This window comes from Apodemus sylvaticus, chromosome 7, assembly GCF_947179515.1.
Source record: "Apodemus sylvaticus chromosome 7, mApoSyl1.1, whole genome shotgun sequence".
Lineage (NCBI taxonomy): Eukaryota > Metazoa > Chordata > Mammalia > Rodentia > Muridae > Apodemus > Apodemus sylvaticus.
In genome coordinates, this window is record NC_067478.1 from 50,298,129 (window position 1) to 50,313,976 (window position 15,848).

The 15,848-nt window shown below is 41.5% G+C and overlaps 1 protein-coding gene across 1 annotated transcript in view; it reads right to left on the reverse strand.

Moving 5' to 3' along the window:
* The window catches only part of Cd109 (CD109 molecule), a 110,475-nt gene that overhangs the window by 83,563 nt on the left and 11,064 nt on the right, over positions 1 to 15,848 (reverse strand). The window contains exons 3-4 of the mRNA XM_052187757.1: positions 5,159 to 5,187; positions 3,147 to 3,377 (exon numbers count right to left, since the gene is read on the reverse strand). Of these exons, the coding sequence (XP_052043717.1) occupies positions 3,147 to 3,377; positions 5,159 to 5,187 (260 nt within the window). The remainder of the gene's footprint in view (positions 1 to 3,146; positions 3,378 to 5,158; positions 5,188 to 15,848) is intronic.

Genomic DNA, 15,848 nt, shown 5'->3' on the forward strand with positions numbered 1-15,848 from the left:
AGGGTGTGTGTGTGTGTGTGAGAGAGAGAGAGAGAGAGAGAGAGAGAGAGAGAGAGAGAGAGAGAGAGAAACAGAAACAGAGACAGAGACAGAAAGACAAAGACAGAGAGACAGAGAGAGATGAAAGTAGAAATGGACGATGCAGAAGGAAAAAGGACACAAAGAAATGAGAGGAAAAGAATGAGTACCACCTGGCCATCATCGTATGCAAATACATATTCCTGTCGCATACATATGACATGAAAGCCTCTGTTGGAAAGAAAACCAGGGTGGTAGAGGGTGACTATTAATAAAATACAGTGATGTACATGCATGAAAATCATAAAAATATGACTGTGTTTATTAAAAAGGAAGAAGAAAGGAAGGAAGGGAGGCAGGGAGGGAATGAATTCTCACTGGTGAGATAGAATCCTCATTTGCTAAAGGCCCACTGTGAGAGGTACTCCAGCTTACCTCAAATCATTATAATTCTCCTTCAGTGATAAACCGGACTCAGAAAGACAAATGCTATATTTCCTTTCATATGTGGAATCTACATTTCAATATAAAGGGAGTGTATGTGTGCATGTGTGTGTGCATGTGTACATGTATATGTGTATGCATGTGTGTGCATGTGTGCACAAGTATATGTGTGTGCATGTGTGTGCACATGTGTGTATGTGTGCACATGTGTGTATGTGTGCATGTGTGTGTATGTGTGCATGTGTGTGCATGTGAGATATGAAAGTAGAGATGATACTATGTGGGGACAGAAAGAGGAGGTAGAGTTGTCCTTTCCCTACTGTTGAGAAAACTGACTGCTGGAGGGCTTAAGTAAACACTCAGCTGTAACTGACTGCCGAGGCTCCCTGTTATTGCAACAACACATGATGGGACTCAGACTTCAAGCTCATGTCAGCTCTCTGCTCAGACAAATTATATCAGGGAACTATTTAATTAGGGGTCTATGAGGAGTGCTATCACCTTCCCACAACCTCAAAGACAACGTGGCTTCCTACAGTATCCATGCGAAGCATTCATCTCCCATACTCCCAGTTCCAGCAACACTGCTCCACTCTCTATCTACTTTGTCTCCTCTCCAACCTCACAAATCCGCCATACCCGACTCTAACAATGCCTCTGACCGCTCCTCCCACTCTTGCCCGCTGCTCACCCTGTCCTCCGGAACAGCTGATCTGAGTACACACATGGGGCTGAAAGGCTTGACAGATCCAGGCTAACGGTAAACAGAGTCGGCTATACTCCCAGCAGGCCCCTAGGTGGCTGATGATGGCTTCCTAGTATCCACAGACTGAGGTCCACACTTGTAGGATCTCTATTTCTAGGTTTATCTTCTATCCAAGGTACACACTCATTTGCAATTCACCCCAGAACTCCACATCTCAGGGCCTCTGCTACAGGAACTGTCCCTCCCTCTCTCATCTACTAGTAAAATAAGCTCAGCTTCCGTCTGCACAGGCCTCCAGCAGCAGTGAGCTGTGGATAGGCTCTGGCACATCTGTAGTTTACTCTCCTTGAGTATGACTCACTGTGAAATGAAGTGAAAATCTTTTTTTTACATATTTTATTTTACAAAACTGTTTCCAGCTACACTATGAACTCTTGAGACCAAGGATCACACACTTTCTCTTATTCTCTCTCCTTTGACTAAATATCCTGAGCCCGCCCAGTTATTAGAAACCAGGGAAAAAAATTCTCCTAGAGAAGGAGTATGACAGTTGGAGGTAAATACAGTTCTGGGAGCTGAGTAGTGGCAGCCAGAGACTTCATTCAGGTCACGAATGGGCAGATCACTGTCTCCTGGGCAAACTCCTGGGTCATGCGCTGTGACCAGCAGTTGGCCCTGTTGTACGTGCCACAGCATGATGCAAGGGAGAGCTGTGCAGAGAAAGGGCTCAGGAAGAAATACAGTCAGCTATAAACATATGCTGTCTCATGGTTAAGGAAGTTAAATCAATGAAATGCTGGGTTCTTCTGTCCAAAGAACAAAGATTTAAGAAGCACCAATACAGTAATTCTCAGCATTGCCTGAGGAAGAAGGAATGCAAAACACCACTGATGCGTTACTGCACTGAGTTTTCTTCTAGATGGTGTCATAGCCCTTTAAGTTTGGATAAACTGACACTTCCACTTTAAGACATTGTTCTTAGGGCTAGAGGGCCAGAGCACCAGAGCAGTCACAGGACATACCCTCCAAGTCCCGAGGTAAAGAGCTGTATCTACACACAGTCTACTGTACTCAAACAGAATATTCCCTCCAAGTCATAAATAGCTATATCCACACAAGGTGATTTGCCTGCACCCACAGCAAAACTTTTGAAGCAGAAGGCCCAGAATAGAAGCCAACTGTGCCAGCTACCACCACAATGTCAAAGCTTTTGACACTTACTTTTATACTATGTTAAACTGGCTATAGAAGAGAATGCAGGGCAAGATAGGGCATGCTTTCTCCACTGCTGAAAGGCCTATGAAGCTCCTTCCTGAGGTAAGTTACTGAGACAGTAAAGATGGACAGATAATAGGCAATGCTCCTCACAGACACACAGAACACCTGACAATACACCACCATGATAAATATCTGACCCTAAGGATGATATCTTACACCATGATAAATATCAGATGAGTATCAGCATCTCAGCCATTATTGGCGAGTCGGCATGCAGGCTAAATTAGATGTCCTTCTCCTCTTCAGCCAACATATACCGTCAAATCACTATTTTTGTCTGGAGAACAGTAAAGCAGACATCTCCCATCATTGGTTCTCTGGTTCCCCTTATTATGCATTATCACACACATACAGACAGGCACATGGACATCTACACCCTCATGTATATGTCTGTACATTAATCGTCTGTCTTCTTGCCACCACTGAAAAATAAATTCAACATGAACGGAGGCATGTTCAATGTCTCAGTGCCTGGAATACAAAAATTCAATAAGCAAACTCGTGAATGGATAGGTCCTAGGGATGATGAATGGACAAACTCCATAGCCTGATCTCTGAGGTTCCAGCAGCCCCCCTTCAGAGGATCGCCACATTGAGAGATGAAGCTCAACATTACTGGGTCACCACCCTGAGCAGGACTCTCAAGGCAGCTTTAGCGGGATGGCTTGAAGTCCGCCCTTCACGTCATCCTGCCACTCACCTTAATGAAAATGTCCACAGACGTCTTATAAGGCTTGAGATCTGACAAGAGCGTGAGCACGCGAAACTTCACTTCCTGCTTTGGCTTGTAGACCGCCTTGTCTGTCTGAATGAGGACTGAGATCCTCTTGCTCTCAAATGTTAAGCGTGTCCTGTTGGAGAATACAATCTCATTCTCTGATTTTCCGCTTATGTGTAGTTCATAAATCTTATCTGCGCTGTTCAGAGGTAGCTGGGTGGAGAAAGACCAGACATATCAAAGTCGCACCACTTTACCTTTTAAAAGAAAAGCTTCAATTACAAATTAGAATAAAAAAGGTTAAGCACGTAGTATTATCAAAAAGAACTTCAGTGTTGGGAAAAACTTAGCCTTCATAGGCACCAAAGCTGAATGTGTCGCTTTATCGCCTTTAAAATCCTGTACCCAGCCCTTCCATTGGATCAGAGAGATTCTGGAGTGAGGACACACGCTCCACGCCTGTCTCTCTCAGCCGGCGTTACGACACCTTTTCTTTTTTTTTTTAATTTTTTTTTTAATTATTTCACTTATTTACATTTCAGATGCCCCCCCCCCTTCCCTCCATCTCCTTTCCTAATGCGGGTTTGTTCTCACAGCTGTTAAGCTTGGAAACCTCACACCACTCCCTCCCCTCCCCTACCCCACCCCCAACCCCTATCCTGTAAGCTTTCCCACGCTCTCACTGTTTGAGGCCATCAGCCTGTGAAACACCAGTGTTTGTCTCCTTGCTATATTCTCTCACACACTCCTCTGCGATCTTTCTTTCCCTATACCCATGTGGTTATCATATCATATTCAGCATGTGATTGGTGGTCATGCCGCCATTTTTAATACTACTAATATCAACAGAACACTGCCATCTCGTATGAAGAGACCACAAGCCATATTGAGCAGTTCACATGTTCTCTGACATTTGACCTCAAGATAATCCCTCAACCCAATTCCACATTCACCCTTGACTGGATTCTCCTGCTAAAACCACTTCACAAAGAAACTAGGTTTAGAGAGTTAGGGACAGTACTCCAGGCCACCAGCCCACATCCAAACCTAGCATGTGCCATACTAATCTAGAAGCAACATGATGTGGTGGTTTTAAATATGTCCAGAAAGTCTCTGATCTACCTCCCTTCAAAAACTAGAGTCTGCATTGGGTTATCAACTTGGAAATAAAAGGAAAACTAGTTGAGAATAGAAAGGGATCAGCAGGGATAGGAGATGACAAGAGAGGGTAATGAAAGTCAAATGATCAAAATAGAGTATATGCATGTATGAAAAATCATGAAATACATTTTAAAACAAAAAACTGACACACATGTTAACATTTAACATGAAAACTATTATGTGTCATTTAAAATGTTAATTTAAAACTCACTGGGTGTGGTTGGTGGTGCATATCTTTAATCCTAGCATTAAAGAGACAGAAGCAGGAAAATCTCTAAAAATTCATGGTCACCCAGAGATACTTGACTACATAGTGACACCTTGTCTTTAAAAAGAAACAGATTTAAAAAAAAAAAGTATTAATGCAGGAACAGAGCCAAACACAATAAAGTAATCTAATGGTCCAGTTTATTGAAGGAAAATCCTTGCAAGGAGTTTCAAGAACATAATAGCCAATCTCTAAGGTAAGTTACTCTTAAATATTAGAAAGGTGCAGTAAATTAAAGTAAAACTTACAAGTGATGTAAATTACGAGCCAATAAAAAGGTACATATTCCATAGTTACAATATATTTCTTTTGTTGTTGTTTTGAGGGTTTTTTTTTTTTTTTTTTGGTTGGTTGGTTTGGTTTTTTGATTAGTTTTTGGGTTTTGGAGACAGGGTTTCTCTGTATAGCCCTGGCTGGCCTGGAACTCAGAGATCTGCCTTCCTCTGCCCCCAAAGTGTTGGAATTAAAGATATATGCCACCACACCCAGCTTGCAATGTATTTCTAAAGCCAATTTTTGGCATTTATTTATTTACTAAAGCCAAATACTTTAAGTGGATACTTACTGCCGGAAAAGTAAGAGTCTTGAATTGACCTGAAAGGAAAACAAGAAAGCAAAGGTATTTGTCAAGATTTAATAAGGCTTTCTTTTGATATGGATAGAAACATCAATATCCTTGGCCAAACCATAATAGCTTCTTAACACCCAAATATCCAGGAACATGTAGCCCATCCTTATGGAGATCAAGACTAAAAGGTGATCAGGCAGGGATCAACAAGTTCTGCTGGTCCCCTTAACTCTCACCAGCACTACTCTTGCAGTGGTTAAGGTTCCCAGTTTTGAGGGGGCTTCAGAGAGCACCAGAGAATCTAGGGATTGGAGCTCGGGGAGGGAGTGTGGCTACTGTTCTGTTTTTCTTGGGGGTTGTGGTACAGAAGATGGAGCCCACGGCTTCATGGCATCTAGCATGTGCTCTCCGCTGAGCTCTGTCCCCCGTGAGGCTCACTCCTCATGTTCTCAGACACTCACGATAAAGGGAGGCTTTAGTCATGGCAGGGAGAACCAGGGCTCAGCAGTGATTCACAAGGATCAGGCTGGCGCAGACTATTGTTCATGCACACTTTCTAAAAATAGGACCAATGGTTCAGCACATGCCAATTTCTCATCAGACATATTTATTTCAAGGAAAAATAGGTTCAAGTTAAAATTGCCAAAGGACTTGTCCAACATTCCCATCACATGTGAAAACAAACCCTTTATTGAAGTACAATCTCAGTGTCCCTCTCAAATGAAGCCATACTGAGTCTACCACGTGAGGGCAGGGGAGATACAAGATGGCCCAGAACAGAATTAAAAACAGGTTCTGAAATCCCACTACACACAGGATTCTACCATGAATTTGCTCTTTTCCTGCCCTGCCTATCCTCAGACCTGATTCTACAGCTCGCTGTTTTCATCCATAAAATGAAAATGTTGACCATTGTTCCAAACTCATAGTGTCTAGTGGGGAGGCTGCTGTCACCTGTAAATATACAGACAGACACACAAGAAGCACTTGACGGTCATAGGAGTACCAGAAAGTTTGAAGAGGTGTCCACCAAGATGTCAGCTTGTCTCTATGGCAACATTCTCCAAGTGTTTCTGAGGAAACATGTCACCAGTAAAGCATGTGACATGTATCAATACCAATCTACATTTATAAAGTGGGATACCTATATGTCCTCATTCAAGATATTAAACATCAAAAGCCTGAATCGCTTAATCTTGCTCAAAAATAATAATAGAAGTATCTGAGTAATGGCTCATACCTGCAATCCCAGCACCTAGGAGGCTAAAGTGGGAAGATCACCTTGAGTCTGAGGTTAGCCTGGACTACACAGTGCTTTCAACACCAACCTGGGTTGTGTATCAAAAACCTGCCTCAAAAATAAAATAAGTGAAAATTAGCATATTCCCAGATGTGTACACATCCATTTCAAACAATAGTCTTCCAGTGAACTAAGGGACTAGGAATAGTTTGCAGGAATGGCCAGGAATTCACCATCATTGATTACCAGCCAGCATGGAGAAGCCAGCATGGAGAACTTCTGCAAAGAGTGGGAATCTGACATCATAGGACATCATTGAACAAAATGTGGAGAAAGTGAAGAGAGTTGATTGGACACTGGAAGACAGAGGTGGGAGCACTTCGAAGGGGTGCCTGGGAAAATGACGCTGCTGTCTAGTGCTATGGGAGAGGAGTCATTGTGAGTTGGGTCTGACTGTTATCTTTTTATGTTTCTTATTATCTTATTTAACAGGGAAAAGCTTAAATAACCTTATGGTGTACAGTATGTTTTGACACATGTATAGCCTGTGGGGTGGCTGACTTGAGATGCCCTGCCTCACAGATACTCATATTTGCTCTTACAACAACTACCTCTTACCCTATTGACAATTCTCAAGTACATAAAAACATCACTAGGAATCGTAGCCACGGTGTACGCTGCTATTTATTCCTCTTGTCTAACTAGAATGTTTTATTGATGACCAACATCTCCCCTGATGCCACTAGCTGGATAACCAGCATTTTAGTCTCCCTTTCTTAAAGTTCAACTTTTTAAAACTGCATATAGTGGAATCATACCATGTCCTCGGATTCATGTTGTTGCAAATGGCAGGGTTTCCTTTCTCAGAGTCAAACGGTGTTCCACTGTGAATATACACACCGTGTTTCCTTACCCACTTATCTGGTCATGGACACTTGACTTGTCACCACCTCAGCTCTTAGGTTAGGGTATTACAGGGGAACACAGGTGTCTCTCTGACATGCTGATGTCATAGCTGGGTATAAACACAGTTGTACAGGAACAGTCTATGTTTATTAAGCTTTCACTTCTCATGGGATATTTATATTCTATATTTATATTCTATACTGAATTTAAGTGAAAATGAAAGGCTATATCAGGAACTATACTTGGGAAAAAAGAAAAAAATTTTTTTTGCTTTTTTGGTTTTTTTTGTTTTTTTGTTTTTTTGTTTTTTTTTTTTTTCGAGACAGGGTTTCTCTGTGTAGCCCTGGCTGTCCTGGAACTCACTCTGTAGACCAGGCTGGCCTCGAACTCAGAAATCTGCCTGCTTCCACCTTTGTCTCCCAAGTGCTGGGAAGAAAAACTTTTAGAGATATGTAAATACAACTTCCTCCACAGGCTTTTTTTAAGTTGTTGATTGGCTTCTTTGAGACCCAGAAGTACACTATCCGACATCCTCTGCACACACTTGGGAATGAGGACGTTGTCCTCCCAGGCAAGCGTTTAGGAACAGATTAGTATACACAACGTCACAGAGGAGTCAGTTAACCAGGAACGTGGCTGGAGAAAGAATACACTCAGAGGACATGAGAGGGCAGAAAGTTAAATGTAAAAGACAATCATACAGAATCCATGAACTTGAGACAGAGCAAACGTGTACATAGGAAGGGCTGGGGGAGGGGAGGACAGGGAGGGATTATATTCTGTAGATTATATTCTGTAGCCCTGTTTCAAAAACTAAAGTGGACAGTGACTGAGGAAGATGACTGGCATTGAGTTCCAGAGTCCACATGCAGGGATATACCCCATGCACACGCAAAAGAACATGGAGACACTTGGACTTGAGCTTGGTACAAGGAGACAAGGATGGATCAATTTGCATTCTTCTGCATGCTGATCTCCAATTGAACCAGCTCCATTTGTTGAAAAGGCTATCTTTTTTCCACTGGATGTTTTCCGCTCCTTTGTCAAAGATCAAGTGTGGGTTCATTTCTGGGTCTTCAATTCTATTCCATTGGTCCACTTGCCTGTCACTGTACCAATACCATGCAGTTTTTAACACTATTGCTCTGTAGTATTGCTTGAGGTCTGGGATACTGATTCCCCTAGAAGTTCTTTTATTGGTGAGAATAGTTTTAGCTATCCTGGGTTTTTTGTTTTTCCAAATGAATTTTAGAATTGCTTTTTCTAACTCTATGAAGAACTGAGTTGGGATTTTGATGGGGATTGCGTTGAATCTGTATATTGCTTTTGGCAAGATGGCCATTTTAACTATATTAATCCTGCCAATTCATGAGCATGAAAGATTTTTCCATTTTCTGAGGTCTTCTTCAATTTCCTTCTTCAGAGACCTGAAGTTCTTCTCATACAGACCTTTTATTTGTTTGGTTAGAGTCACACCAAGATACTTTATATCGTTTGTGGCTATTGTGAAGGGTGTCATTTCCCTAACTTCTTTCTCAGCCTGCTTATCTTTTGAGTATAGGAAGACAACTGATTTGCTTGAGTTGATTTTATAACCAGCCACTTTGCTGAGGTTGTTTATCAGCTGTAGGAGTTCTCTGGTGGAGTTTTTTGGGTCACTTAAGTATATTATCATATCATCTGCAAATAGTGATAATTTGACTTCTTCCTTTCCAGTTTGTATCCCTTTGACCTCCTTATGTTGTCTAATAGCTCTAGCTAGACTGTCAAGCACTATATTGAAAAGATATGGAGAGAGAGGGCAGCCTTGTCTAGTCCCTGATTTTAGTGGGATTGCTTCAAGTTTTTCTCCATTTAGTTTGATGTTGGCTACCCGTTTGCTGTATATTGCTTTAACTATGTTTAGGTATGGGCCTTGAATTCCTGTTCTTTCCAAGACTTTTAGCATGAAAGGATGCAATTAGCATCTCAAATGACTCCCATGAAGAAGTAAGGAGAGGGATCCTGGAAAGGCTTGATCCAGCATTGCGGGACAGAGAAAAAGGAGGGAGGTGATTGGAGAATGGGTGGAGAGAAGAGGGTTTATGGGACATATGGGGAGGGGGGAACCGGGAAAGGGGAAAGCATTTGGAATGTAAACAAAGAATTTAGAAAATAAAATAAATTAATTTTAAAAAAAGAACATGGAGACACAAATATACCATGAAAGAAGAAGCATGACCAAACAACTTAAATAAATGATGGATCACAACCTACCAAACAAAACAAAATCTTATGAGGTCATGCTGAGATAGACAGACAGACAGACAGATGTTGATGAATTGAGAGCAAAGAAAAGCTGCAGACAGATTATTAATGAAACCTTGGGGCTCTGGGACTCAACTGGTCAGGCAGCAATCATGAGCCAGTGGAGACCAGTGAGAAATGGTCACCACTTTATGTTGAGCTAGTAAACTTTGGGATAGCTTGTTCTCAGTAATAGATAATTGGGAATCTTGGAAACAAACAAGATTAACTTAATTGGCAAAGCTCACCCCAGTGTAGTGGAACACACTGAAATCCCAGGAGAATCACAAATTTGAGGCCAGCCTAAGCTCAAAAGTAACTAACACACACACACACACACACACACACACACAACCATACAGGGATAAAAGAAGAAACTCCAGCAAACTTTTGAAGCTAGGCTATCCCACATAGCGGGCACCAGACACATGCAACACCTGTAAAATGCACCTGATTCCTTAGACATGGAACAAAACATAGAGTAAAATGTTCAGCAATGATTTTTATAAGGATTTTGTATAGTCATTGTATTTGTAATTACAAATAATAAATCATCTAGCTCAAAAAAAGTATACTATCAAAATTAATTTATATATTTCAATTTTACTCTTTTGTAATGCAGTCACTGGAGAATGGTTCTGTTATTTATATTGTTGAATTATATTTCTGTTCTCCAGTGGTGTCATGGAGTGTGGAGTTCTGATACGTTTATTTAGAAACAATAAAACAGCCAACAGATCTAACAGAATACTTTTTTCCGTATTTTATGAATCAAAGTAATACTTATATTTCTACGGACCTACACTCCAACTATCTTCCCAAGACAGAAATCATGGAAACTGTCTGCCTCTGCATTTCTTCTACAGTTTGCACCAGTTCTAACAGCTCCAAGGCCACGGGCCTCACCGTCCCAGTTTGGTTTAGTATAGAAGTTTCTGTTCCAAGTAAGAGCTTCGTGGACAGAGACATTCTAAGCAAATGTTCCAATCATTCCTTTATCCCTATTTCACAAATGGAATCTGGAGCCCTGGATCACCCAAGACTCTCAACAGGCAGCCTGACTCTTAGATCCCAGACCAGCTGTGGATGGTCTGGGTCCCCGCTCATGCAGCGCTGGCTACTGTCAGAGTTTCATCTGAATGTCCCTAATTCCTTAATCATAGAGGTTTTAAGTCTCATCTTGGATTCCATGCTTTCCTCATCTGTGTGGATCCTGGTACCTAAACAGGCCAGACCCAAGAGGGGCTAACCCTGCGCATGTCCCATCTCTAGCTAACGGGAGGATCATAGGGCTGGGACACACCCTACAGTTTACATGAAGGAGCCTTTCTCCGGCAGTGGATGTGGATTCTACGAGACAGCAGGCACCACAGTGTCCCACGCCAAAATCAAGTGTAAACCAGCCCGTTCCTGAGAGGTACCTAGTTTTTAATCGCTTCGAGATAAATCTACAGGGTTAGCCACTTTTGTCTGCCCGGGGAACGACAGAAACCTAGTGCCACGGACCTCAGATTTACAAAGACTGAGGAGGGGTAGAAATGTGAGCGCTGATTGCTACCCAGTGACCTCAGGCAAGGAGAAAGAGGAACTCAGTTGGGACTCTGCAATAAATGAATCTCTTTCGGTGACTGACTGGAGGGCAAGCATGCTGGCCATTCCAAACAGGCTCACTAGAGATCTCATTTCACAGTAACACAGTAATTTGTTTTGTCTTGTTTTGTTTTTGTTTGTTTTGGGTGTAGCTTTTAGTGAGCTCAGACTTTGAAGGGTTTCTCAGGAGATCAAAGCTGGATCCGTTGCATGCCTGAGTCCCACTAAAGACCTATGATGATGTCCATCACACAGCCAGGAAAGATACAGAGTCAGGAGGGAGAGAGAGAGTACAGGAGCGGAGATGACTCAGCCTCCCTAGCTCCTGCTGGATCGTGCATCTCAGAGAGTGTGTAGATAGAACAGTTGAGGTCTTTAATTAAATCCTTATTAAAAGGTCAACTTTTTAGCCAGGCATGGTGATGCACGCCTGTAATCCCAGCACTCTGGGAGGCAGAGGCAGGCAGATTTCTGAGTTCGAAGGCCAGCCTGCTCTACAGAGTAAGTTCCAGGACAGCCAGGGCTACATAGAGAAACCCTGTCTCGGAAAAAAACAAAATAAAAAATAAATAAATAAATAAATAAATAAACCCCAAAAGGTCAACTTTTAAGTGTTTAACTTTTAACATTACTTATTGCTGCTGTCGTCTTTGTAAATTTAAAAATATATCTTGGGATTTCCTAGGCACTCACTAAGTCCTAGTACAGGACTTATTTGAAAGTCTAAAGATTTTACAATAACTTAGGTCACCAAACTATAAAAGTGGAAGTTTGGGGAGGGCAATGGCATAGAAGAAAAATAATAACTCCTTTCTCTGCTGTTGTTAGGATGAGGGTTAAGTGGATAGTATTTGCAAACCTTTGAGAACATTTTTTTTCTTTTTGATTTTAGCCAGGTTCCATTCAGACGTGGGACATAGCTGTCACTTGAAAAGTGGCTCACACTCTCTCAATCACTAAGGATGCACTCCATTTTGCAAAGCTCTTATGACAACTGTAGCCTCTGATTAGAGGCTTCCAGACTGCTGCCTCTGCCCCTCAGCAGGCTGCAACTCCAAAGAAACCTTGTTTGTAGACTTCTCACTTGGCACAGGGGGAAAAACTGGCCTTTGATTTACAAATAAAGTCAAGGCTATTTTTAAGTTGTGTAATGAGCATACAGAAGATTGAACCTTTCCTCAACTTTTAAAATAAGCATCTGCTGCCTCACCTGACATCTGTCCTCACCAAATAGCTCTGGAGAATCAGTGACCAGAAAGACTAGAGTACGTTTGGAAATAAAACTAGATCCAAAAACTCACTCTAAAAAAAAAATTTAAAAAAATATATATATTTTTCCACTATGTATCTGCCCAACTTAATATTTGAGGCTGAGGCTTAATATCTTTGGCAGTTCTTTGCTATGCAGACATGTGCAAAAATAAACTTACATTTATCCCCACTGTTAAATTTCTTACCTCTTTACCAGTTTATTAAATATTCTCTCATTATGAAGAAAAGTATTTCATCTGCAGATAAACTACAAAAAGATGACTATTTCCCATCACAAATCTGTGGGAGATAGAACTTATAAATACATTGTTTCTCTTTGACAGTTTAATGTAGTTTTGGCAACAAAAACAAAAGCAAATAAACTAATTGAGTCAATACAGACATTAGAAGTATTTTATAGTCTCTTCTAAACCCTCCTTTGTCCTCTTACATACTCTTAGGTTTTTTTCCTCTCCTGATTCCCCTTGCTTATAAATATTTCAATAGCTATGACATTCATACATTCGATGTATATGGCTCAGTGAGACAAGATCAACCAAACCCACTAAAGATACAAATTTAAATGAAAGTTCAATACAAATAGAAAAGCCAGCGTCAGGGGCTGGAGAGATGGCTCAGTGGGTAAGAGCATCAACTGCTCTTCTTAAGGTCATGAGTTCAAATCCCAGCACCCACATGGTGCCTCACAGCCATCTGTAAAGAGATCTGATGCCCTCCTTCTGGTGTCTGAAGATAGCTAGAGTGTACTTATATATAAAAAAATAAATAAATCTTAAGAAAGAGAGAAAGAGAGAGAGAGAGAGAAAGAAAGAAAGAAAGAAAGAAAGAAAGAAAGAAAGAAAGAAAGAAAGAAAGAAAGAAAGAAAAAAAGAAAGAAAGAAAGAAAAGAAAGAGAAAGGTAAGAAAGAAAAGAAAGAAAGAAAGAAAGAAAGAAAGAAAGAAAGAAAGAAAGAAAGAAAGAAAGAAAGAAAGAAAGAAAGAAAGAAAGCGTCGGGCAGGGTCCTGACTTAGAAGCATGGAGTGCTCACTACAGCAGGCAGGCCATCCACAGACTGCAGACCAAACTTGGCCCACACTTTTGTTTAAGTTCATGAACTAAAAATGGCATTTCATTGTTAGACAGATGGGTCAGGGAGAACGATCTTCCACTGTTAGTCAAAGGCAGACAGACCTTCAAGTCGCTCACTCGTTTATCTACGGCTGCCTTAAAGCTGTAAGGTAGTGTTTAGTAATTGCAATAAAGTCAGAAGTCTACAGCAAAACCTACATTTACCCTTTCCAGGAACAGGCTGTCATCCCCCTGTGGTGTGGTGCACTCTGGAGAGACTCCCTCCTCCTTCCTTAAGGAATGAGGTTGAATGTCCAGGAAAGCCAACAACAGAGAGAGGACTTGATTGTGCTCAGAAGGAGGTGGGAGCCTCCATGTCTGCCCCTGGGGAATGCAAAGAGAAAGGCAGCTACCTAACTGAGAAATATCACTGTATGTCAGGACTGTGACCGACGCTCTAAAGCAATGTGTTAACAAAAAGAAGATACTTGAGTTAAATTAAATTCAGTAACACATCTAACTTAACCCAGTATGTTCAAAATACTATTGTCAGACGTATTTATTTAAAGTTAGGAGTTTAATGCTTTTTGGTAGCAATATTTAAAACCCAGTATGTACTGATAGTCCTGTGGCTTATCTCAAGTCAAACAAGCCCATCCCCATTCTCAAAAACTACTTGTGAGGTTGGGCATGGTGGCACAGGTCTTTAATCCCAATACTCAAGAGGTAGAAATATGCAAATCTCTGTGAATCTGAAGCCAAACATGGTCTACACAGCAAGATCTAGGCCATCCAGGGCTGCACAGTGAGACCTGCCTAATAATAATAATAATAATTGCATATAACTAATGGCTCCCACATTAGGTGGTACAGCGCCCAAAAGTATCTCATGTAGCCTTCACAACAGTGTCACTCAATTACTACCATTGCTGTGTGATTCAAGAGAGTGCACTTTCAGTGTGGCTTTACCACTCCCACTTTGCCCCACTGTGCCTCCTGATAGGATGGCGTGGGCCCAGGGATTATTCCCCAGTCATTACTACATAATGGTATAAAGTTTGGCACATAATAAATATTTAAAATACTGAATATAATGAATGCCTTCTCTATGTTCCTTAAGAGATTTAACACATATTCTGACACAATAATGCTAAACGATTCTGTAGCTACCTGTTTATAAGCATAACTCCCTACCTCTGCCTGCTACAAGGAAGCTACGGCGTATTCTTAGAAGGCAGTCCTCTCTGCTTAGACAAGCTTCTGCACCGCTCAGTCTAGCTTTTAGATTTCAATTCATGAATCATTTCCTTGAACTAAAAGTCCCACAGACCTGCCCACCAGGTACCCACTGCTGTTCTCTCACTAGATCTTGGAACTGTTTCACCCAGGGCCTGGCAGGCAAACCAAGGGGGGGGGGTGGATGGGTAGTGACAAATACCATGTGCTTCCTCTCATGTGCAGAATCTGGATGATTGTATGTATGTATGTATGTATGTATGTGTATATATATATATATATATATATATATATACATACACATGTGCATACACATATACATACACATGCACATACACATGCACATACACATATACATACATACACGTACATGAATGACATGAAAGAAAGGAGACAACCAGGAGTGGTGGGAACAAGAGAGGGAGGAGGAACAGAGAAGGGAGGGGAACATGAGCACGTACATGAGAGATGTTTATGAAATTTCATCGTGAGATACGTCATTTTGCACAAGCAATACACACTAATAATCTAAACAAAGTCAATTGACTCGGACTCCCTCCAGCTCTCCCCCTCTGTCACCTGCCACTACACTTTTATATGATTGTTATCTTGACCCTGATCAAAATAGGATGGGTCAAAATGATGAATCAGAATGTCACCTCATACCCCAACAAGCACAGTGGGAATAAACTCATCCCATCCCCTTATGCCTCTAAGGAGGCACAATGACATCACAATCAGCCTTTTACACACACACACACACAAGCATACACACACAGGCACACACAAGCACACACACACAGGCACACAAAGCACACACACACACACACACACACACACATTTCTCACAATCCGGCAGCAGCCCATCTTAGGACACCACCAGGGAAGGGCTCAGCACATTCTCCTTTTTGACACTCCTCTCCCTGGCCCCACCTTCCTAGAAGAAGGTAGCCAGCTATAGATGATTTAGAGGAAGGTGGTAACTATGGCGAAGTCCTTCTAAAATCCCACTGTAATCTTATGCTTCTTTCAGAAATATTTCTTGCCTTACTTTTCAATTTTCTCTTTCATCCAGGGAAAAAGCAGTGCTGGGTGGGAATACACACCTG